Below are 25,549 nucleotides of genomic sequence, written 5' to 3'. Positions count from 1 at the left end.
GTTTACAAAAATTGAGTGGTGCGTGACTGGCTGAAACCACACCACATACTAGCAGACTTGTCAGTCACAAGTTGTTAGTCAGTGACCATCTTTTTAGCCAGCACTGTTTTTTCCCTCTTTTTACAGTTAAAATGAACAGAATTTACAAATGTGCTATTCATACCCAAAATGAATGACTGAGCCCATAAACCCATAATCCCATTAGGAAAGTATTTACAGAGATGGAGTTCAAAGGCAGTTTTCACACAAACATCTGTAGGAACCAAAAGTCCTTTTGCAGTTGTCACCCCTGATGGCCATTAAAAAAAAGTATGTTGCATTATCCTCACTTTTCAAACCCTAAAGCGATGTCAGTCTTTTGTACTGTCTGGTTTTCAATCGATTTTGGTTGAAGTGTGTTAGCTGTGATTTATTGTAATTAAAAACAATTTGAAATAGGTATCAAATAAAGGTAAGAACTAGTTCAGTCTGGGAAATTGCCCCATGGTATGAGACAACTTGTGAGGTGCTCGGCCATGATGGACCTGTTACTATGACAACTGTTGAAGTGAGCTGGAAAAGGATACTTTTTTACAAGGTATCCTTGTCTAAAGAACAGGGCCGTGGTTTATGAATCATTTTGTCGAATGCATCCTATTTTTTTTTTTTTTTTTTTTTTTTAATGTTGCTAAAGGTCAAAGCTCCACTGTTCAGGCTTTTGTGAGAGATTTCCCATCAGTGTGTGAATGGGTGGATGGGTGGACGACAGGTTGTGTAAAGCGCTTTGGGGTCCTTAGGGACTAGAAAAGCGCTATACAAATACAGGCCATTTACCATTTACCATCATTAAAGATTTTGTTATTTGCCACAACTATGGGAGGTGGATATTTTTACTTGTTAGTGGATCACATTTGTTGAGTCATACTGGTGTTTGCTCAAAAAGCGCAATTTAATTATTCCACCTGTCAGTAATCCAGTCAACATGTTCCTTTTGTTGTCTGACAACCCAGCATGTATGTCCAAATTTTCCTCTGTGTGACGAGATCTGGTGAGAGCTAGACTGTTTGAAAGCACATTCACAGAAACCTATCACAGTCACTAATTATGACTCCAATTGTAGCCATGCTCTGCATTTAAAGACACAGCATGCTTTGATTCTAGGCCCCTGTAGACAGGTTGCTTTTGCTCTGTGTCACAGCCATCAAGCTGTTACCTCTTGTCAGAAATGAAAGGTTCTGCTATGTTAAAATGTATGTTAATTGCATTGTGGCTAATTAGAAAGATTGCTATTACTGTTTTGTTGCTTTAGTAGTGCAAGAGTGGCTATGAGCAGGTGTCTGTTGACTGACGGAGGTAACAATGACTTCACTGTTACACCTTTATTTAACTTTCTCGAGATCCCTCCATCCCTTACTAGCAACAGCGTCATCGCACAGGCCCTGCTTAGCAACTTGTGACCCGTGGAAACCATGGAAGAGGAAGACCATGTCGCACCTCCTTGAGTTTCTGCCAGCTACTGTCTCCTTAACGTTCTCTTTTATTCTCCTGTGGTCATCCCTCCCCCACTTCCTCCTCCTGTTTTTCTTCTTACACACACATATGTTCACACACTCCCAAACCCTTTGACTCCAAAGCCTTACTTACCATATTTGCTGAGTAAATCATTCTATACCAGCATTCTCCATTTTCTTGAATGTTCCTGACACTCTTGGTCTTTTTATAAAAGGGTTAAAATGGTATCAGGTTGAGTTAAAGTTTCTTTGCTTTCAAATGCATCAAATGCATGAACCGGGATGTTCGTCTCCTCCTGAAGGCCCGCAACACTGCCTTTAGGTCAGGAGATGCACACGCCTACAGTACAGCCAGGGCTAATCTAAAGAAGGGCATCAAAAAAGCCAAACACCATTACAAAAAGAAGGTAGAAGAACACTTCTCCAACTCCAACCCCCGACGCATGTGGCAAGGACTCCAGACCATCACAGACTACAGGACCACCAAACCCTCCCCCGCATCCTCTGATGTCTCCTTCCTCAACGAGCTCAACAACTTTTATGCTCGTTTTGAGCGAGGGAACCCCACAACCACAACCAAAGCAGACATGACGCCAGACCACCAACCTATGACTCTCTCCCCCACCGATGTAGGAGCGGTGCTGAGCAGGATCAATGTCCACAAGGCTGCAGGCCCTGATGGCATCCCCGGGCGTGTTCTCAGAGCGTGTTCTGGGGAGCTTGCAGGAGTGCTCACAGACATATTCAACCTGTCCTTGGCCCACGCTGTGGTACCGGCCTGCTTCAAATCCACCTCCATCGTCCCGATACCCAAAAACTCCAACCCATCTTGCCTCAATGATTACCGCCCAGTAGCACTCACCCCCATCATCACTAAGTGCTTAGAGCGACTGGTCCTAGCACACTTCAAATCCTGTCTCCCCCCCACCCTGGACCCCCACCAATTCGCATACCGCCGGAACAGGAGCACAGAGGATGCAGTCTCCATCGCAATGCACTCTGTCCTCTCACACCTGGACAACAACAACACCTACGCCAGAATGCTGTTTATAGACTTCAGTTCAGCATTCAATACAATCCACCCCTCACAACTCATCAGGAAACTGACAGACCTGGGTATCAGTTCCCTCATCTGCAAATGGTTACTGGACTTCCTGACCAACCGCCCCCAACATGTCCGGCTGGATAACCGCTGCTCATCTACCATCACAATGAACACCGGTGTACCACAAGGCTGTGTGATGAGCCCTTTCCTCTACTCCCTCTTCACCCACGACTGCAGACCTGCTGATGGTTCCAACACCATCATTAAGTTTGCAGATGACACCACGGTGATTGGCCTCATCAGTGACAACGATGAGGCCGCCTACAGGGAGGAGGTGGATCGTCTGGCTGAGTGGTGCGACAGAAACAACCTGCTGCTTAACACCGAGAAGACCAAGGAGCTCATCGTGGACTACAGGAGGAATGCTGACCCACATCCACCCATCCACATTAAGGGGACGGCTGTGGAGCGTGTGAGCAGCTTCAAGTTCCTGGGAGTCCACATCTCCGAGGATCTCACCTGGACGACCAACTGCTCCAAGCTGGTCAAGAAGGCTCACCAGCGCCTCTTCTTCTTGAGGACTCTGAGGAAGAACCACCTGTCCTCAGACATCCTGGTGAACTTCTATCGCTGCACCATCGAGAGCATCCTGACCAACTGTATAACAGTCTGGTACGGGAACTGCTCTGCCTCGGACCGGAAGGCGTTGCAGAGGGTCGTGAAAACTGCCCAGCGCATCGCCGGAGCACCACTTCCTGCCATAAAAGACATCTACAGGAAGCGGTGTCTGAAAAGGGCTGGGAAAATCATCAAAGACCCCAGTCACCCATCACATGGACTCTTCACCCTCCTGCCCTCTGGGAGGCGCCACAGGAGCCTCCGGACTAAGACCACCAGGTACCGGAACAGCTTCTTCCCCACAGCTGTCAGACTCCTGAACTCTGCCTCCTGACATCTGACCCACGTTAAACTCATGGACTGAACATACACACACCCACAATGGACAACTGTACCCTCAAACACAATAATAACATGGACTGAACCACCACTCACAACCACTAGCACTTTATATAGCCTCTGTAGAAACTATCTACACCCTCACTTATCTTAACTGCACTACTGTATAGCTCTGTGTAAATAATCATTCTGTACATTCGATAATCTTTAATCCTACAACTGTTTACAACTTACATAGTTCCCATTTCTGTATAGCTGTATATCCCAGATTCTGTAAAGTTATTTATTTCATATTCTGTATAGTTTTTCATATTTATATCCTGTTCATATCCTGTACATAGCTTGTACTCACTACAGCCTGTACATACTTATAGTTATAGAATATTCACAACATACTTCATACCGTGTACATTATAACATACCATAATAGACCCATTTCTGTAATATACTCACATATCTATATTATTGCTAATATATATTGTAATATATCTATATCACTAAAGCACTTCTGGATGGATGCAAACTGCATTTCGTTGCCCTGTACCTGTGCATGTGCAATGACAATAAAGTTGAATTCTATTCTATTCTATTCTATCTCTTCACCAATAGGCATCGATATTCTTAAGGGATTCCTCACCGTAGCATATTAGCCTTGGAGGTGGCAATGGGTTCAAGGTGGCAGGAATTACGGCTGTATTTATTTATTTTTTTCTTTTGTTTCCTTGCTTTCGTAACTGCTCTTCACTAAAGGAAATTTTCTTTTTACTACACACTTAGTCACTTGTCACTGAGATGTGTGTGTGTAAGTGTGTAACTTTTTTTAAATGTTGTAGAAGTACTGTGGCACCAAACCTGTTGAGTGTGTTTGTCATGCTTCTAGATATTTGTGTTGAGGAAATAACAGCTCGCACTCTCTCTGAGAATCTGCTCACCATTTCCATCTGTAGTTTGTAATGCAGTTAAGTCAATGTGTCTTTGATTTAATGATTGCATTTGCAAACACCTGTCATCTGACTTCCTAACTCGCTGTTTCGCTTTGGGGTTTTTTTTCCAGTTGAGAATAAATTACCTAAAACAGAATTATGAACAATGAAAGTGTTGCTTTTGTAAGTGTTTGTGTATCTGTGGGAGTTTGCCACATTCAGAGCTGAAGGTATGTGTGGATTGCCATTGAAAATAGGCACGCTCATTAGTGCCCTTTTGGCTACATAAAAATTAGCCACCTTTTATAGCTCAGTTAGCTTGCTAATAGTTAGTTAACTGGAGCAAAGCTGATGAAATGGTGTGCTCCCTGCTGGGTCATTTGAACATGATGTTGACTCCAGTTGTCTTATATTAAAAATATAAGAGTTGTAACTTGGTGTTTTGCCAACCTACAAACAGCAGTGGCTCTGACTTGTAGTATTTTATTGTCAGCATATGAATGAATCCCCTTTAATTCTGTTTGTGTACTTTTTCTTTTCAGGTGTGGGAAAGTCATGTCTATTACTACAGTTCACAGACAAGAGGTTTCAGCCAGTTCACGACCTCACCATCGGTAAGACCACCTGCATCATTTATAATAAAAACATAAAGCATAATTAGATGACTTTTACTAATTAAACTTGATAGACTAGGTCAGACTAAAGTAAAGTAAAAGCAATATAGCTGATGCTATGTTAACAACATTAAAAAACTAAGTAAAAAGTAATTAGATGCTGAGTTAACCAAAACCCTTCTGATATTCAGATAATTCAGATTTTACTGTGTACAACTCCAGTAGATTTGACAGAGAGGAGTAACCTCTTACAATTGCATCCGTTACAGAAAATTGCTTAATTACTTTGTGCAGTATGAATGGCCATAAAGCCAGCTCTCAGCTTTGCAGCCTCCAGTATTATTGAAATGCAGATGTTGCTCATTTTACGTTTTCGCTCGCTTCTTCATTTTTCCTCGACACACTTGTGTACCTGGTCTGTACCACCACAAAACGTCTGCCCCCTTCCTTCTTTCACACAGCCCTTCTTTGCATGTGATTGGCTGCACGGTGTGCCCATCAAAATAAAAACCCACCCCTGCCCTGTATGGATTCTCAGCAGTGCTGAGTTCCATAGTGCTGTTTAAATCTGAGTGGGTCAGCGGCCTAAGCCATATACTGGATCTCTTGCCAGCTCGTGTGATCTATGTACAATGAAAGAATGAGTTGGAAATCACATGCTTTGTAAAGCAGCTTCAGCCGCAACACCACCCCTGCTACAGGGGAGGAGCCACTGATAAATAAATAAATAAAATATAAAGCCAATATTTACATCCAATTTTAGCCTTTGGCCTAAGAGCAGATATGTGATTTCAACTTCAAATTTGATCTTAAGCACAATGCAATGTATACTTTTTTGTGTCTGTGGGGCAATTTATGTTGGGCTCAAAACACAGATGACCCAGTAATTATAGCAGCTATAATCCTTATCAAGTGTTATGTCATGTAGAAATTCAAACCTCAGATTACACACATTATGCATACCACTTGCGATCACTGGTTGTGTGACAAGAACAGCATGAAGCCATCACACAAGCCCCACAGCCTCCATCAGCATTATTTAAGATTGTAGATAAGATTGATTAAGGTTGTGTTTACATTGTGGTACTCTTCATGGTCTGTATAAAGGTGGATCTGGAGAGTATGAGATAAGTCCAAGTGGGTCCATCTCCTCAGCTTTGCTCATATTTAAAATAAAATGTCTGGCATCAGACCTCTCCACAAATCTCTCTTCCTGTGAACTAGGCTGAGGGATCTATACGCTTGTGCAGAAAGAAAAGCATAGCTGGGTTTGACTTCTCCAACAGAAATTATAAATGGATTTTCATCATCTCGGTTAAAATCAACAAATGGCCGATCTGCAAAGCTTTTGAGGTGTTTCAAGTGCTTACTTGTCAAACTGCGATTATGTTAAGGACATTATCCATACCCTGCACATTGCCTGCAGGCAGATGATAATGGATATTATATAGAATCGACCTCTAGCTTGAATACAGACGCATGTCTTTTTAAAAGCATTTGATTGCTATCAGAATCCATCAACAGATAATTAACAGTTAAGAAAAAAGTCTTCTGTGTAAGATCTGTGTAGCTTTTATTTAGAAAGGGTTATTCACCCATCTTCTGTGATTGTGTCTATGCAGGTGTGGAATTCGGCGCGAGGATGATCACTATAGATGGCAAACAGATCAAATTGCAAATCTGGGATACGGTAATACATATACTGTTTTTCTACCTTTTTCTTTTTCAAACAGAAAATATAACTTGAATTTGTTTCCTCAACTGTAAGTGTATTTAAGTCTTATAAATGAAGGTTTCAAGCTTGTTAGTATAATGTGGCAGGAATGTATTGAATTTTGTTTGGCTTTTATTTTTTCCAAAAACTGCAACATTATTATTCTTTTATTATTATTTAACTTATGTGCAGCACTGCAGAGCAAGGACCCTTTTCGTTTGTTTATCTAAAATGCATGCCTGCATTATGGGACAGTCCCAGAAAATGATGTAACATTGTGACTTTTGGATTGGTGGACTGTGATTTTTCACAGCTTGCACTTACAGCTTTAACCAACAGATGGCGTTAGAGCTCTTTGAATACCTGTTCTCTGATCTTAAGGAAGCAGTGTGAGAAAAGGGACCAGCATTTCAGTCCTGGTTCTCTGGTCCCAGGATAGTGCATTTTGGGGGGCCCACCAGTGAGATTATTGTCTTTACCTGGTTTTCTGGGTTTGGCCAAAGTGAAAAGCTCAGCAACAAATTTGGATTTGTATAGTACATAATCTCCGAATAGTTAGAGAAGCCACTTGGGTTATTGTGCAGGCTGCACTTGCCACATGTATGCTTGTGTGTTTCTTTATGCACGCCTGTGTGCCAGATGGCAGACAGGCACAGCGTTCCCTCTCTTTCACCCTTATTTATCATTTATTCACTAATAGCATTACTGGCTGGTTGACTGCTCCTTGAACATCTCGCAGACTGCTCTAGTGACCAGCTAACTTGGTGTTTGCTGCACTGGCTGACCAAACTTCTGAATGGCTTTCTATCTGGCTAACTTACCCAGCTTGTTGGCTGTCCTCACTAGTTTTCTGACTCACAAACCAACTGCTTCGCTGGGTGAGACGTTGACAGCCTGGTCCCCTGACTGGCTGAATGATTCACCTCCCTGTCTTTCTGACTGTCTGGTGTTCAGATGAGGTCAGAGCAGCATGGGACTTGCAGCTGCTAGGATAGAGTGTCGTTTTGTTTTCTGCTCGGGCTTGGACGAACACAGGCGACATTGTTACTGTACATTGAATAGCAAGAGAACATGAATAGATATTGCACTGGGGGGGGGGGTTGTAAGAATACCGGATGATGAAAATAATGAAGGAAAGATGTCTTTCTTCGATCACTTAAAAGATGAGTGATCGAAGAAAGACATCGAAAAAGTGAGATAACGAGGGGATGATAATAATGTAGTGGGGTTCACTGAACAAGGTGACCCAGAGAGCCAGCTTGACTAGCAGAGCTAGTCCTTCTGTTCATCATAAATATGGAGAAACAGCAAGGTTAGACATACAAGCAGAGAGAAAGAAAGGGATTGTGAAAGATAGATGGAGAATGAAAGAGAACTCTATTGTATCCGATTACAGGCTGTGCTCTGTCCTGTCCTCTCCCCAGCTGACTGAAAACCCAGAGCTGGACTCTGCTAGAGAATCAGGACTGATGTATAACATGTATTAGGACTAGACAACATGGGAGCTTGCAGAAGAGCTCAGCTGTTTGAATGAATTGCAGAGCTAAAAAAGCAGACCTGTGAAGCCAAAGTCTTTGTTGGGGCCCTTGAAAAACCGACAACTCTGCAGGTGTCTGCAGACATTTCAATTATTCAGCTTTCAATTTCTGTTTATTAATATATGCATGTGTTTCTCCAGGCTGGTCAGGAGTCGTTCCGGTCCATCACCAGGTCTTACTACAGAGGAGCGGCAGGAGCACTCCTAGTCTATGACATCACAAGGTAACAATCAGTCAGTCAATCATACACATGCTAGCTGAGTGTTTATAAGACACAATGCAATAGAGATGAACCGCAGTAGAACTACAGTCATGTTACAAGCATCCTTTCCTCACTATGGATAATCTCCACTTGTATGTTATGAGCATGTTGTGATATCATCGTAGACTCTATATAAATGTCTGGCGTCACCCATTAGTTGCTAGTGTTGAATGCTAACCATTGTCATCTGCTGGCTTACCAGCTATCCCTGAAAGTTAAATTACAGCACTGATAAATGGAAGTGACCTTAGCGAGCTAAGAAACTAGCAATGAGGCTAGATCAGATGTTGTTGAAAGAGGTATCCCTAATACTTAATTTATCCAAAAGTTATAAAGATACTAGTGTAAAAATCATCATGCTGCTGTTGAAAAAGAAAGGATGGCCAAAGTCAGTAGCGCATTTTAGCCGAGCTGTTTAAAACCCACCGGCAGTTCAACACTGTGAGCCATAGAAACATATATATTGTCATTTACTAGTTTAATTACCTTTAATTGTGATGATTGAGTTTCATATTCTTAAGGGGTTAAATGTTTTCTGTCCCATGACTTTTTGTCCAGGGTAATTCATTCAGGATTTCCACTCCACCAACTCATGATAATCCGTTTTCTTTGGAATATTTATGATCCCCAGTGGAAGAATCCTACCCTTCATAGCTCTGACATTCTATATGCAGTTGCAGTCAGTTGACTATGGAGTCAGCCCTTTTGTAGTCTTGAATTTTCTGTTACATAAACACATTTGCAATGGTAGACGCTCACATTAAACTGGCAAAAGTTTTGAGTAATGTTTGTGACAATATCCCTAATACACTCATCTCAGGCATATGTCCACCTGCTGTCCAAACCTAATGTTTACAAGGGTCAGTCAGAAAACAGTTGGCTTTAAGGGAGGGTGGCTGTAAAGGGGGAAGGGTTCAATGCTTGTTTTAGACAAAGAATGCACCAAGGCCTACTACAAGCTGAATAAGGATAATTTTGAATGTTGAGTCTCACAGAGTTGCTATAGTAGAGTGAAAAATAAAATGCTGGAAATGAGCAGAACAGATTTTGTTTTTCATTCAAGTATTATTAAGAACTGGGAAACTGGAGTCCACTGAAGAGACTTCAGACATCAGAGCTCGCAAAATCGCGAGCCCTGGAAATTATAGGATGAGCTGGGGAAAAAAGGCCAGTGTGGGGTCAGATATGTAATGACATCCTGTCAACTGTGATACGGTGATAAAGATTCATTATAGCAGTAGTTTATAGCTCACAGTCTTAGTGCCAGTTGTACTGTCTCGAAGTGTTTTTGTTTTTTTGTTTTTTTAAATCAGAACATTTTTATTATATATTAAGTTTTAATTCCAACCCTGTTGATTGCATGAATGAAATTTTCTGAAATTAAGAAAAGAAAATTCATTTATTAGGTGCACTGGTGTGTTTTAAAGGCCCTGACCATTAACTGCATTGTGTTTGAAACCAGCTGGCGAATCGAGCTTTGATGATCTGTCTCTCTTTCGTCTCTTGTTTCCTTTCATGTGTTTGCTGTAGATACTCTAATAAAAGCAGCAATCCTAGTGAATGACAATTCATCCGTTAGTGCTCAGGTATATGAAGAGTTGAAAACTGTCTGGAGATGTATTCCCATCACATTTGTCACCTGTAAGAAATTAAACTGAAGCAATAATTATTGCGATTAATGTGCATAAAGGAGTTACAGAGGTAGATGTATATTTTTCAGGATGAGGGAGTTTTCTGTTTAAATAGTTGGCATAATTGCAAGAGGAAGTGGCACACACATCAGTCACCAATTTAAAAGGAAACGGCAGATCTGTAAAATCAGTTATGTTTATGCGTCTGCGTGACAACAGCTGCTTTATCTGGCATGCTTTCAGTTTGATCTCAATGCAGTCATAGTGAAACCATCAATCTGTGCTCGTTTGAACAGAAGGGACACTTTCAACCACTTGACGACCTGGTTAGAGGATGCCCGCCAACATTCCAACTCCAATATGGTCATCATGCTCATTGGCAACAAGAGGTAACATGTTTTTTAGTTTGTTAGTTTGCCCCCCTCCCCCCTTCTACGGTGATGGCTGCCCACTGCCCTACATAACGCTGTACCATTAATAGTGTGTTTTACAACATGTTGCTGTGTAACGATGACTTGTCTGACTTTGTTTTTTATGGCTGAGGCTGGTCATAATTTTACACTGTCACTAAGTGTGTAATTCAGTCACTTCTGCTTTTCTCCCCCAGACACACTCTGTGCTCAAGCTTACATAACACACCACCATGTAAGAAACTTGTCACAACAAGTGACGTCCATTGCTAAATGTGCTTTAATATTTACAACTTACATGAGGAAGTTTCTTTCCACAGTTCTCTTCAGCTGGTATTGAACAAACTGCTTGCTCACTCATATTCTGTAAAATGACAGTTTCCAAAAAATGTAGCTTTTGATACAATTACAGACACATTGGCATTAACTCTGCCGTTTAAAAAGACATTTACTCTGTGTGATCTGAGGTGGAATTGTTGAATTTAGAAAACGGCAATCTACACTAAGCTAGCAGTAAGTTAGCCACCTAAAAGCAGAAGGCATTACTCTCTTACTCTCTGCTGCTAGACATTTCCCAGTCAAGACCTTAAAGTAGCTTCATGATATCATGAAGTAGCAATTCAATTCAATTTTATTTATATAGTCCCAAACCACAACATCAGTCACCTCAACGAGCTTGAGGATAAGTTTTCAAACAAGAAAATGTTAATTTGATATATGTTATATGTCCGGTTTTGCCGTGTGTTTAAAAATAAAATAAAATAAAATCCTTCCAAAATGTCTTGGATCTTTATCCAGATCAACTCCAAAATCTAATCACTTCTGAGTTGTTGGGCTAATCCCAGTGTCTGGTAAAATGTTTGTGTAAATCCATCCATGACGTTCTAAATAATCCCACTAGTAAACAGACAAGCCAAATGTAGGTACAGATTTCTTGGGATTTACAAAGAGAGCATAAAATGTTTAATTTGTTTTTGTTTAATTTATATTTCTCATCATTTTGATGCAGAATGGAAATAATGGCTTTAATTTTTCTTAAATGAGTAGTTACCAGAAGTACACAAAATACAAGCCCCTGACAAGAATGGACCCAGAGAAAATTCAGTTGCACGCTATAGTTGTAATGAGTTTGGCTACAAGGGTGCTTCATTTTTAAAAAACATAGTTTAAAGTGATCTTCTGCAATTTCTACCAAAACTGCTTTTGTAAAATCAGTAATCCTGTAGCAAATAAGGATACACGTGACCAACACTGAACTGCCTAGCAATTTAGTTTGTAATTCATGGCTTGCTACATCATTTTATAATTGATTGTATCTATTGTTTTAGTGACCTGGAGTCAAGGAGAGAGGTGAAGAAAGAGGAAGGTGAAGCATTTGCCAGAGAACATGGACTCATATTCATGGAGACCTCAGCTAAGACTGCCTCTAATGTAGAGGAGGTAATTCCATACACGCAACCCTACCAGCTTTCACCACCTATTTATCTGAATTAGGAATTTGCCTTGGAGGTCAGCATTATATTTGAATATATTTTAGGAAGTCTTTATAATCACAGTCAGCTGGTTGTGATGGTAGTTCATCTGAAGATGGTGATAGCCCTGCTAAATATCTGCTTATTGTGAGTATGTTATCACATAAGCACTGCCATAGGCTCATAGACGAAACACATGGACTGTATATAAAAAATCAGCATAACTTGCTGGTGAGGCCAACATGGAGGGTCTTTAACTTGCTTTCTTTTTAATCGCCAGCAGGGGGAGAGTTCTTTCTTTCCTTTTTTTTTTTTTTTTTTTAAAGGAGTTTAGTTTTATAGAAATATATTTTTAAAAAATGGCCCTCAGCTTCCTCAGTCTGGTCTAGATTCTGATCTTTTTGTGTACACCATACTTGTTGTTTTGTATCACATTTAGTTAAAAGGGAGAGGAAGGATATGATTTAGGGTGGACCTACCTTGTTACTGATTCTTGGGTGTGCTGTGTCCCTCAATTTCTGAGTCAGAACCCACCCTTTGCTCAGTGTCCAGACACCAAGACTTTAACTGCCAAAACACTCACATTGCAGCACTGCAACAGGACTAGCTACAGGATTGCAACGAATAGCTACAGCCATCTTGTATATACAGTCTATGCATTCAGCCCAGTTTGGGAATTTTCATGCATAATCATATATTCCTTTCTCAGATATATAAAATCTCCAAAGTAACAATATGGATGGAAAAATATTTTGTCCATTGAATTAGTAAGATTTGTAATTTATTAGCCAAGTTGCAGCTGTGTTTCTGAAGCAAACATACAGACAAAACAAATTTTCCTTCAGGTTTAATTTGTATTCAAAATTACTATTCAGGTCAGATAAATGCTGAAAACCAACCTATAAAGAATTCATAGACTTCATGCTGTTTGTGGAACACATTAATCAAGCACAATTCATCTTTGTCCTTTTATAGGTCCAAAGTACATTGTAAGTTTCTAACGTAAATCTTCTAGTTAAGTTAGTTTTTCCATTCTTACACAAACTGAATTTTAAATGCTTGTTATTTTTAAAAGATGTGCAAATATGTCTAAAAATATAACGGTACCCCTTCATTTTCTTACACGCCCCTGATATTCCTGTATTTACCATTCAGTGCATTAGCTTTAACAAATTACCTGTAAAAAGTTTTATTGGGGCTCAGAAACACAGTAACACAAAATCAACTTTGTGTCTAACTTGCAAACTCACACTCACAGTCTTCCTCGTCAGTTGGTTTCTGGCCTGAAAAGCCTCAACATTTGTAATGTTGCCACATTCATCGTCTGCAGCCAGAAAAGACCATATTTTGACAGTAGGGCCAAATGCAAAGTTATCAGCTAACAATGGCAATCTTGGTTAGAGAACTGCATACAAAAACTGTATGGATGCAACATGTAGACACAGAAACCTGATCAACAAAATGTACAGAAACTGGAGTACAAGATGTTTGAATGTCTCAAGCGGCAGGCCTGAGGATTTGTCTGATAATTCGCCACCAGAGGTCATGACTAATAGACCACAATCAGGTGGCTGTGTTGCCACAACTCTAACTTTAAAGCTTAAAAAACATGTAAGATACTTTTTAGCGATTGCGAGATTGTTTATAAAATAGAAAACTGGAACTGCCTATAAAAAGTTTTCGGCAGTTCCACGATAGCTTAATTCACCAGCCCTGGATTTGGCGACTTGTTTACTGCCAATAGCCTTAAACACTACATAACTTTTTTTTTTTTTTAATGACCAGCAATAACTGTTGTTCCAATAAGACTTGTGGTTTTATAGAAGTCTGTCAGAAAACAACCCTCTGCTCTGACCTTCACAAACCCTTTCCTTCATAGTCTCAGTCATCCAAGCCCATGGTGTAAGTGTGAAGTATTTTAAAAGTTAGACAAGAGAAGATTGTCCAGGATGTTATCATTGTGATTGAAAAGTTGTTACCCAAATAGCGTGGTTTCTCAGTTAGACACACCCCTGGCTCGTCACATCTGGCTTCAGAACACCAAAAAAACACCATGTAAATGATTTTCCACTCTCTGTGAAGAAGACGCTCAGTCGAGGCTTCAAACCTGCACTTTACAATCCATTGGGTGACATCCATCTTTCATATACCTGTCTATGCCAACAACACATGTATTTCAGAATCAGAATACTTTATTGATCCCTGGGGGAAATTATTTATTTTTTTGTTACAGTGCTCCATTATAAACAAACATTGACAAGACAGACAATAGGCTAACTAAGAATAGTACAATATATATATTTCACTTATTAATAAATAGCTGAAAAGAAACATGTATAGTTGTAGCAGCAAACAGTGTGTTAAGTGGATGGATTGTACAGGGAGATGGCCACAGGCAGGAAAGATTTCCTGTGTCGTTCAGTGGTGCTTTTCGGTACTCTGTCTCTCACTGAACGTGCTCCTGTGACTGACCAGCATGTCATGGAGTGGGTGGGAGGTGTTATCCAACATTGTCTTTATTTTGGACAACATCCGCCTCTCCGACACCACCTTGAGGAAGTCCAGCTCCATCCCCACAACATTACTGGCCTTACGGATTGGTTTATTGAGTCTGTTGGCATTTGTTTTTACATGTTCCATGATAAACAAGTCTGTGCACATTTTGGATCAGTAGTAAAAGTCAACACACATTTTTTTTCTTGTTATAATGTTCTGTGTCACAGATTTAACATTTGACTAAATTCCACATCAGACTCAAACCTCCTGATTAACCAGCAGTGTCAAGGATCACAATGGTGGTGTATAACCTTACCAGCCTCACAGTAGTATCACAAACTCCAGTTGGCACTCTAAGCATCCTTCTCCACCCCTGAGAGAGAGACACCCCTGGTGATGTTGTGTGTAATGAATGCATGGCGTCGTCTTCTGGGACCCCTCTCTCACTTATCCAATCACATAAATCCTATCCTACACAGTGCAGCATGCAAGCTAGGAGCACGGCGCTGTATGTTCATGTGTGGGTGGGTGTCAGTGGTGATTTGGTTTTGGGGTTTTTTGGGTGTGTGTCTTGTTTTGCTTTTATTTCCCCCCAATCTCTCCTTCATACCGTCTTACGCCTGGCCTATATCATGCAAACACATACACCAACACCACTGATGAGTCGAGTCCTCTCTTGGGTTAAGATAAGGGGGAGGTGTGCGTGTGCGTGCATGCGCGCGTGTGTGGTATGATTAATTTGTCTCATTAGTGTCCTCTGAATCCTCCTGATACCACTCCTCTCCACCCTTCCCTTCATCTCTCCTCGCTCCATCCCTCCTCATCCCTTGACGTCCATCATTTGCTCTTTAGCTCTCCTCCTTTACCTCCCCCATCCTGCTCCACGATTCCTTTCTTCCTCCCCCCTCCTCCAACGTGTCTTCCTGCCCTTTTTTATTCATTTTATCCTCCCCCAATTCCCTCCTCTCCTGCTCTTCAACCCATCGCCTCCCCTCCTCTCTCGAGCAGTATATCAACCGGTTATAGTTCATACATATTCATAACCTCCACCCCGCCTCCCCTCACAGCGACATTCAGCAGCCAATCAGCATGCTGGGTTTGTCGTCAGGGTCTGTGGGTGGACATTGAGGCTGATAGGATGGTCCTTACAGATAGATGGAGAGAAATTGCTGTAAGCACCTTTTCATCATCTCTTCTGCCCACCCTTCCTTCACTAAGATCCTAACCTTAACCTCTGCTCGCTTCTGTTCTTGTTCACCAGTCTTTCTTCTTATATTTCTTCACCTCTGCTGGTTTTTTTTTTTTTTTTTTTTTTTTTTTTTTTTTGCCCACTGATTAATTGCTTGTTTACTGTATTTAATTTTTTTAAAAATATTTTTTCCCAGTATTCTGTTATCAGCCATGTAATGGTTTTTCACTCTCTATTCTTTGCCCTATCACCATCTATAAATCTTCTGTAGTCACCTCAGTTTTCTCCCTCTTGTTTTCACTTTCTACACATATCTGCAGGTCCATTAGTTTAACTCAAAAAAAGAAAGTCTAAGTACATTTGATGGTAAAGAGGGTGCAGTGATGAGTTGAAGAAGGGAAAGAGGACAGCATGAGGAGGACAGAGTACACTAGAGTGCACCCTTGGGCTCAGTCTATTTCCGACAGGGTGTCAGATAGAAGTTCAGGACATATTTTCAGTTCTTGAACATTCCTTTTTTTCTGATGAGGCTTAGTTTTGACTGCCATTACTTATATGAGCCGGCATTGTTAGATCATTTCTACATAGAGTGAAGGTTATGACATCTGAGCTGGTGTCGCATTTCTAGTTATCCCAGCTGCTCTTGAGCTCGGACCCTTGAGACAGAAAGACTCCCCCTGGAGACGAATGCATCGATACCGTAGTCATAGGCCGGTCGCTCAGGGAGATTAATTCTACTTTATTCAATCATCTTTGATCCTTGCTGTGCTCTTAGTAAGCCCAAAGTAAGAGAGAGTGTGTGTGTGTGTGTGTGTGTGTGTGTGTGTGTGTGTGTGTGTGTGTGTGTGTGTGTGTGTGTGTGTGTGTGTGTGTGAGAGACAAACTTTGTATTGTCTGCTTGTGTGTTCTGCTCAGATCTCTCTTGCTGATCTGCTCAAAAGGGCAACTGCATCTTCTAACAAGGTCTTACGCCATATCGCCTTAACTTCTCAAAGCTGGCTTGAAGGGCTTGGATAGTATTTGCAGAACAATCATACTTCTCAGTAGTAGTGTACATCATAAGCTCTTTAAGCCTTAACAAAACACAATTTTGAGAACATCTTCCAAAGAGCTCAGGGGTGCCAAAAGCCCCAATTTTACTCTTCTTTCTTTCTGTCTATATAATTTGGTAAATTGCAAGTTATGATAAATGTGTAGCTCTGAAGTCAAATATGAGATATCTTTAACATGTTTGAGCTAATTTGTTCAAAGAATCAAAACACAAAAACACCAGACATAACTCCCGCTGAATTTACATGTGAGAAGCATAGACTGAATATAAAAGATGGACCTACATGCCTTCTAATGAGCTGTTAGAGGCTGCAGAGTTATACAACTGTGTGCTTACATGTTAGAAACATAGCTTGCAGAAGAAGCCTTTTAAACTTAAGTTTTGTTTCTTTTTCTGAGGGTTTATTTTATTAGATTGTCATTTTCTACATGCAGCTTTTATGTCGCATGCAGCATGATGTCACCTTTTTTTTTTTTTTTAAATCTTTCTTTAGGTTGACATTTTTTTTCTTTACTAATTTTAGGGTTAACTTAGCATGCAAATACTTAACATTATTTTAGAAGCATGACTAATCATACAACACTTTATGAAATGCATTTACTTAAGACTGATATTATCTGCTTGTGGATTCATTGGTGTTAGTGTGTTTGTTGTCCAATAAGTAACTTAAAGGTTTGAAAGGATTTGTTTGTGCTTTAAATAGAGAGCTGAAGTCAAGGTACGTCTGACCTAGCCTAGCAGTTAGCATTTTTTCCAGAGTAAGCACAGCTGCGCAGACATTTTATGCCTTTATCATGTGGAGACTGCACCATCGAACACAGATTTTTTGGTGACCGTTTTTGGTTATCATTTGCCTGCCAGGTGTGTTTTTCCACTCACACAAACTTGTGAATTTATTTGTGTTCAGCAGCCAATAATTAAATATAGATCGTCTGACTTTGTTACTTGCACTTGACACACCTATATGGAATATTTAACAGATCAGTTCATGCTTTGTGTCACTGATGTGAGAGAGGGCATAAAACTGGGAGTGGTAAGTTCACTGTGATGTCAAGTTTCAAAGTTCTGTGAGGTGTTTTTGAGCTGTGACGGGAAGCTCGGGCTGCAGCTGAACAGTAAATGGCTGAAAGTCAGAGCCTGGTTATGTTACTGAAACTTGAATTTGCTTTGCATTCCTAATGACATGAGGCTCATTTATAGGAGTCAGCATAAAAAGATGGTTTTAACCTTCCTGTCCTCTCTGTCTGTTTCACTTCCTGTCTCTACGGCAGGCTTTCATCAACACAGCCAAGGAGATCTATGAGAAGATCCAGGAGGGAGTGTTTGATATCAACAATGAGGTGAGATACTGTGTTCCTCCTGTGTTGGGTTTTTTTCCTCCCTGAGCCGCCTTCTCTCTTCTTTGTTCTTCTCTTTCCTTCCCCTCTTCTTCCTCAGTGTGGTTTTGCAGCAGTGTGTGTGGTTTGCCATGCTCCCTCTCTTTCAAAAAGAAGGGGAAAAAAGCCCTCCACTCAGCTTCCTTTGACTGCAGCCAAGCAAAACTCCCAGTGTTCCTCCTCTCCTCTGCTCTATTTTCCACACACACTCTCTTCACTTCTTAGTTTGCGCTCTCTCCCTGTCTCAGTCTCCCTGTCTCACTCTCTCTGTCTCTCTCTCGGCATCTTGCCAGCTCATAAATTCCTCACATCCCACAAGGTCTCAGTCATTGGGCAAGAAAACAAACACTCAACCAGCCAGTCAGACTGGAAGCTGCCCATCCAGCCAAATAGAAAGTTTGTGAACCAGACATTGAGATTCATATCATCATCTTAGTGAAAGACTAAGTGTAAGAAAGGCTAATTTCACATAAAGAGTGCAAAATCCAAACACTCGGAATCCATTCATTAAAATTCAGAGCACTATTATTTATACAGCGTGACAGGAGTGAACTCAAAGTGCTTTCCCAGTGTAGGAAAAAGGATTAACATTCCAAGTATTGAAAAACATACGGAATAGACTGTGACAGCACTGAATAGTGAGTTTAAAAGGAGAAGGATGTATACAGATTCAAATTGGGGGAAAATGAAATAAACAATTACAATAAATAATAAAAATGGCTAACTGTAATAGAAATGCACTGACTGCAATTTTCTTGGCCAATTTGTGTTTTGGTTTTTGGTTTTTTTTGTGGGGGGTTTTCCTTCTTGTTCTCCCAGAAGTATAAGCTCCCTTGTCACAAGGGGTCACCACAGCGGGTAGCTCCGGATGTTTGATTTGGCAGAGTTTTACACCAGATGCCCTTCCTGACACAACCCCAAAGGGGATTTGTGTCTTCTGATTCACGTTTTCTATCTATGAGCTCTGACAGCATATACAGACTAAATAATTACATAATATTTTTTTTCTTGATAAAAGAAATCCCTCAATTTTACAGAAAAATGCAAGTTATAGTTACTCATTGTGGTTAAAGTCAGGACCTGTTAACACAAATATCATTGTAGGTTTAAGATCTTTTTCCACATTATTAAACATATTTAGTTATAAACTTAAACATGACACAAGCTTTTGTAACATCCACAGTTGATAATACTGCCTACAATGCTCTGATTGGCTGTGATAATAATGCAACCCCATGATGAATCTCTGAAGGTTGAATCTCCATCGAGAGGCTAATATCAAGTTCACTGTGGACGTGCACCAAGTTGGCTATCCAGTCCAGATGGTTATCTCCAAATTGTGAAGCACATAAATGTGTTTCCTGTAGTCACATGATGTAAGTCGTGTAATGGTTCTCAAACACACACACATATGCAGAGTGCCAGAGTTTGGTGCCTGTCAGGCTCGCCAGCCCTCAAGTACAGGCAGTGGGCAGGCAGAGCTGGAGGAAGCCAGCCACAGAGTGTTTTTGTTATTAGTAACAGTAAGACGGAGCGAAGGCAGGCCGGCCGGCCAAACCACATCAGCTGACTGGCTGCGAGAGAGAGGGAAGCCCCACCAGAAATGTTGGCAGTCACTATGAGAAAACACACACTCACTCTCACACACACATGGCCTTAGCTCAATAAATGTGATTTAAAGGCATACAGGGTTTCCCAGAGGCACTACTGCTACTGAATGTAGGAGGGGGGGTTACAGTGAGAGGAGGAGATAAATATATACAGAGGCAGAGAGCGAGGGAGGCTGAGACTGTGCTACAGCCACACAGAGAGAGACATGATGAAACACAGAGGGAAAGTGAGCACTACAGTACAGAGAGAGGGAGGGAGAGATGAAAGTGTCTCCCTACCACCCACCTGCCTCTCTTTTTCCTCGTTTCTTTTCTTTTACAAGTGCTTTTCTTTTTTTCCCCCAGCGTCCTTGAGTGCTGCTGGTGTTTCCTTTTCTTTTGTGCTACGCAGCAGCACCTGTTGCTTCCTCTGTGATGAGATCTAATAGGAGCTCCCACAGGCACGGTTCAGTGTTAATCTCACCATGAAAGCTATAACACAGTCATTCTGAGGTGGCTTTATTTAGTCCAATACTGCGACTGCACTTTTTTGTTATAGCTGGGCCTGTTTTTCCATTTCATTGAGCTATACAGTATATGACTGTTTTTGTGTTTTTAAAAAAACGAAAAGAGAAGAAATCTATGATGCGAATTAGATATTTGTTAATCTAACTGTGTCTAGACACCGATAGTAATCCTACAGTTTCATTGTACATGTACAATGACAATAAAGGGCTATTCTATTCTGTAACTTTAGCTACACTGTGAATGATGCTATGATGCTATTAGTTGGATGAATAAAGTGGACATCAAGGCATTGGTTTGAAGCCTTATCCTGTTAAACATACTTCACCACGGGACTACATTCAGACCCAAAAAAGTTTTCTGGTTAACTTTGTTACTGCCGACAGTTGCCAGCTTGCATAGCTCACTGAGCTCAGCTGCATGTTCACACGCCGCCTTCTCCTAGCTTTAGCACACCTGTTGTTTGATAGGGGCCTGGTCCCACTATGGGCACAGTGAGAGACATCGAAAAGTCTGCGAAGGAGTGTTTGCTTAAACTCTCTTACAGGAATTTAAAGCTGTCACCTGAATGTTGCAGTAACATGAACCTTTAAGAATAATATAAACTGGTCTGCCTTGTTTTACGTGACATCTTACAGACTGGAAAATGTCACAGGTAACTGGGTAAAGTGGTACCAGGACCAACACTGTCATGTCTCCGAAATGGCAAATAGGTCAATAAAATGGGTAACAACAACAGCAAACAAAAAAAAGGACAAAAATCCCTGCTTATTTTAAAATATATTTCCTAATAGTGCCGATAGAAATACCTGCTCTTACCTTCCAAACTGTGCTGTTTACTTTGTTGGACATCAGCTGTTGCTTTCCTCTGTTGCTCCCCTCCAGACTCCAGGTTCAGTTAGTAATTGCTTTAGCACTTTTCTACTCTGAGCACTTAAAGACTCAAAGATGAATTGATGCTGTGGTCTCTCACGCTGTCAATGCCTCTTTCGTGGGACACTTTATGTTCTACTCGTGTCTGATTATTTTTATAGCTGCAACGAAAGCACTGTGCGCTAGGGCTGGGCCATATCATACCGTTCACAGTAATACCGGTATAACGTTGGGCAACAATAAGAAAATGAAATATCGCGATAGAATATGGGTAAAACGCGCATGCACAGTGCCTTTGTTTTTGTACGCACATGGCGTTTTTCCACCATGCTTTTTCGCATGGTGGTGACGGAGAATGAGAAGGGCGAAAGCGGATCGTTGGATGAAACTGATGAACCAGAACTGGTTTGTAAAAATGCTGCAACTTCAGTGGTGTGGAACTGGTTTAGCTTTCGTCCGTCAGATACACAACAAAGCACTATTTTTGGTAGCGCATGCTAGCGGGCCGTCGTTATTACCGTGTTTTTTTGGAAAATACGGCACACTTAAAATCAATCCTTTGATTTTTCTGAAAATCGACAGCGCCCCTTATAATCCCGTGTGCCTTATGTATGAACTCTGGTTGTGTTTACTGACCTCGAACCGATTTTATGTGGCGCTCGAAAATCTGTCAAATGTTTTAGTAAGACTTTGCTAAGCTACGAACCCGCACCGCTTGATGGATTGTCGGAGCATTACAGCTATCGTAGGCAGCCTCGCGGAGTGATACGTGCTGTGCTTCAGCATAATATTACCGTACTGTGTGTGTATAAGCTCTTTTTAAGTTTTGTGGATATTATACATGGTTATGCTGAGGACATGTCGACCAATTTCCACTGGAAATGCCTTTTGGTTAAACTGTCAGCAAGGAATTTGCATTTGCACTGTTAAATTTTTATATAACTTTAATGCACGTAAAAAACAGCTGCTTGTTTAAGTGAAAATACATTGATGGGTTTTTTTGCACTAATAAAGTTGTGGAGTTGTAAAGTATTTTGTCTAGTGTCAATTATATCGTCAGTTATATTGTTATCACAAATTTTCAAATGTATATCGTGATAAATATTTTTGGTCATTTCGCCCTGCTCTACTATGTGCTTGACTGAAAGGTGATGTCTGTGGCCTGATTTTGACTATATTTACAAGTTAAATGGTCACTCAAAGAAAGACAGAGGTGTCTTTACTTTCTTCTGCCACACTGCTGCTCTCACTCTGAGGCCTCACTGATAAACACAGCAAACACTGTGGTGCTAGATACCAATGTGAAGTAGGAAACTTTATGTGGATTTTATTTAGCTGTGGGCTAAAATCCACTAATAGGGTTTGACAAAGGAGACACAGTACAGTGTTTTCACATGCTGAACAAGCAGAGTTCCCAATTCTCAAAAATTAAAATCCAATGCCTGCCCAAGCGATGACTATCAGAATCACTGAATATTTGGCTAAATCATTAGTGGATTTACAACCATGACTTATTATTCATGCTTGCAAATTAGTTTGTGATTATTTTAGTGAATCCAACTTTTGTATAGGAACAGGTCTGTGCTATGTGTGAGAAGAGGTAGTGAGTAAAACACTAAAAATAGTCCATCTAGTATTTAAATTGGGTGTAGAGTCATGGTTCTCATGTTTTATGTAGACCGGAGAGAAAATAAGTGACCAGCTTGAACTAAACAGACAGGTGTCAGTATGAAATGTACAAAGAAATAATGAGGCCTCCCACAAGCATGTAATGGTGACATGGAGGCTTTATTCTGTTCTTGTTCAGATGAGATTTTTTATTTACCTTTGGTCTCTTTGTGTTTGTGTCCACCCAGGCTAACGGTATTAAGATTGGACCCCAGCATCCCACCACCAACTCCACACTGTCCAATACCCAGGGAGGCCACCAGGCTGGAGGGGGCTGCTGCTGAAGCCCCAGAACGCGCCTCCTTAACCTCCAGCCTCGACCCTTCCTCCTCCTCGCCTGCTCCGACCCTCTTGCATTTCTACAGAAATGTCCAGGCACTCTTAACAGTTTAACCTCTCTCTCTCTCTCTCTGTCTCTGTCTCTCTCCTGCTGCATTTTTTTCGCTGCATCTCATCTCCCCCGAGTCTCTTAACCATTTTCATGAGGTCTAGGAGCTGCACCCCAACCAGTCATCCTGCAGGTTTACGAGGACAGAGTCCGCCTCACCTGCAGATGTGCCCACCTAATTTGTAGTTTTTCCTCAGTAGATTTTGGTTAGACACCTATCGGAGTGTTATTCCAGCAGTTCCTCTGAATTCTTTTGGGTGTTGTTGGGATGATTCAGTGCCGCAGGATTGCAAAGCTCTGCGGTGAGTCGACTTTGTCAAGATGGAGACATGACCGAGGGTAGACGTGAAACACTCTTAACTGGCTGGTTATATGGAATAAAGCGGGCGCTGTGTTTTGTCTATACACACATCTGTACATGTTTTTAAAGACCGTGTTGATAGCAGGACATGTTTCAACACGCTGAGTCAGTTTTCATTCTGTGCCTGTGTGTATAGGGATGATACAAGTATTCCACTGTCAGTCTGTGAGGTGGGGGAGGCTCCAAGTCGTTCTGTATTTTGTCCATAAAAAAATGTGCAAATCATGTCCTTTTTGTCCTTCCTTTTCCCTGCTTTTTGTCCTTGTTCTCTCTCTGTCCTTGTGCCCTTTTTGTTCATTTGCAGATGATTTGTATTACTGAACACTAAAAACTGCTTACAGTGTTTTAAACCACATGGAGAGAGAATAAAAGACCAAACTGTTGAGCGTGAACACGGATTCTTTGGGAGAGATGTAAAAAAAAAAAAAGAAAAGAAAAGAAAAACAGGAAAGTTGAAATGATAAAGGGATGTCGAGAGCAGTGGTTACCATGATGAAGTTATGAAGTTTTAGGAAAAATGAATTGGTAATTTAGGATTTTGGGGGGGGGGGGGGGTGTTTTTCTTATTTTTCTATATTTATCAGGCGCTTTTTTTGTGTGTGTGTGTGTATATATAGATCTTTAGATTTCTGTGGCTTTTTTTGAGCTGAAGCTTGGCATGTTGTTGTGGTCTAGTTATTTCTACACCATGCAATGGAATAAAAGAGCCTTCAAGCAGCTTTTTAGCGTTTTAAACAATTCTCATTTAAACCCAAAGGTACCGAGCTGCCCTGTTATATTAGGGTCGATGGTGTCCTTTCTTTTAAATGACAAGTATGAATGATAACAAGCTGTTAACAGGGGTGCACAGAGGCATTCACAGTCCCTGGTGGAGAACGGACTCCAGCTGAAAATGTCAAAGTGAGCTAAGATTTCCACCCAGAGTTAGCCTGCAGATATATAATGTATACTGTTTAGAGCTTGATCGATGGCTGCTGCAATGTTTTTTTTGTTTTGTTTTGGGGGGTTTTTTGGCTTCAAGATCCCAGATGGAATGGCACCGTTTTACTGTTATGATCATGCTGTACTGCTTCAGTCGTTCACTCCTTTCCCCTCTTTCTCAAACTGTTTGGTAACAATACCACTCTACCAGTTTTTAATGCCAAATGATCGTGTTTACCTGTGTTTCTCATCAAACAAAGGATGAAGAAAAAATAAATCTGACCCAAAATCAGCTGTCTGCCTTAACTCCACCCCCCTGAGAGATTTGGACAGCTGCTTAAAAAGAGCAACCCTTTTATCTGCAGATAGGCATTTGACCACTAATTAGCTAGAGTCACATACACAGTGAGAGACGTGCACATTTAGAGACCGTGATATGACTTGGAGAGAAGCCCAGTTTGAATCGGGGCATTTAAAATGAATCTAAACCCACATTTAGGTTTTTGTTTTTCTTCTTCGCTTCTCGTCCACCCTGCACACACACGCACCCACAAATTCATATGTATGCAAAGGTAGATGGTGCATACATATATTCCCTTCTATCTAACCTCGCTGTGTTTGCTCTCCTGGCTAACCGTACAACTGTTTTGGGTTTCACGGCAGTGCGAGTGAATCTGTGTTCTTATTTTACTTTCTTTTTTAAAGTACTAGATATATTCAGACAGTTATTAATCTTCTTCTGATGATGAATATTCTTTGTAAAGCAACATGGCGTGCGTGCGTGCGTGTGTGTGTGTGTGTGTGGACCCAGAGGGGTTACAGGGGGAGGATCAAGCCAAACCTACCTGATGCGTCTATCTGCCTACTTATCTATCTATCTTATCTATGTGGCCCTCCTCTCACTCTTCCCTCTTCTACCTGCCTCTCCTCCCCTTCCCCTCAACGTTATTTGCTGTGTTTGTTCTTTGGAAAAAAGAAAACCTTGAAAAAAAGAAGGGGGAAAAAAAGAAAATGCTATCACAATAAACTATAATAAAACATTCTAAACTCTAAAAA

The 25,549-nt window shown here is 41.0% G+C and overlaps 1 protein-coding gene across 1 annotated transcript in view; it reads left to right on the top strand.

The window, feature by feature from the left end:
• Positions 1-25,549, top strand: part of rab2a (RAB2A, member RAS oncogene family) — a 33,043-nt gene extending 7,494 nt beyond the window's left edge. Inside the window, exons 2-8 of the mRNA XM_085388020.1 lie at positions 4,958-5,029; positions 6,652-6,719; positions 8,422-8,504; positions 10,471-10,563; positions 11,913-12,024; positions 18,064-18,132; positions 23,012-25,549. Coding sequence (XP_085244146.1) covers positions 4,958-5,029; positions 6,652-6,719; positions 8,422-8,504; positions 10,471-10,563; positions 11,913-12,024; positions 18,064-18,132; positions 23,012-23,107 — 593 coding nt within the window. The 3' untranslated portion in view covers positions 23,108-25,549. The remainder of the gene's footprint in view (positions 1-4,957; positions 5,030-6,651; positions 6,720-8,421; positions 8,505-10,470; positions 10,564-11,912; positions 12,025-18,063; positions 18,133-23,011) is intronic.

This window comes from Rhamphochromis longiceps, linkage group LG18 (genome assembly GCF_057381845.1).
Source record: "Rhamphochromis longiceps isolate RC_006_pf linkage group LG18, R_longiceps_female_GT1.1, whole genome shotgun sequence".
Taxonomy (NCBI): Eukaryota; Metazoa; Chordata; class Actinopteri; order Cichliformes; family Cichlidae; genus Rhamphochromis; species Rhamphochromis longiceps.
This window is presented reverse-complemented; position numbering and strand designations above follow the sequence as displayed.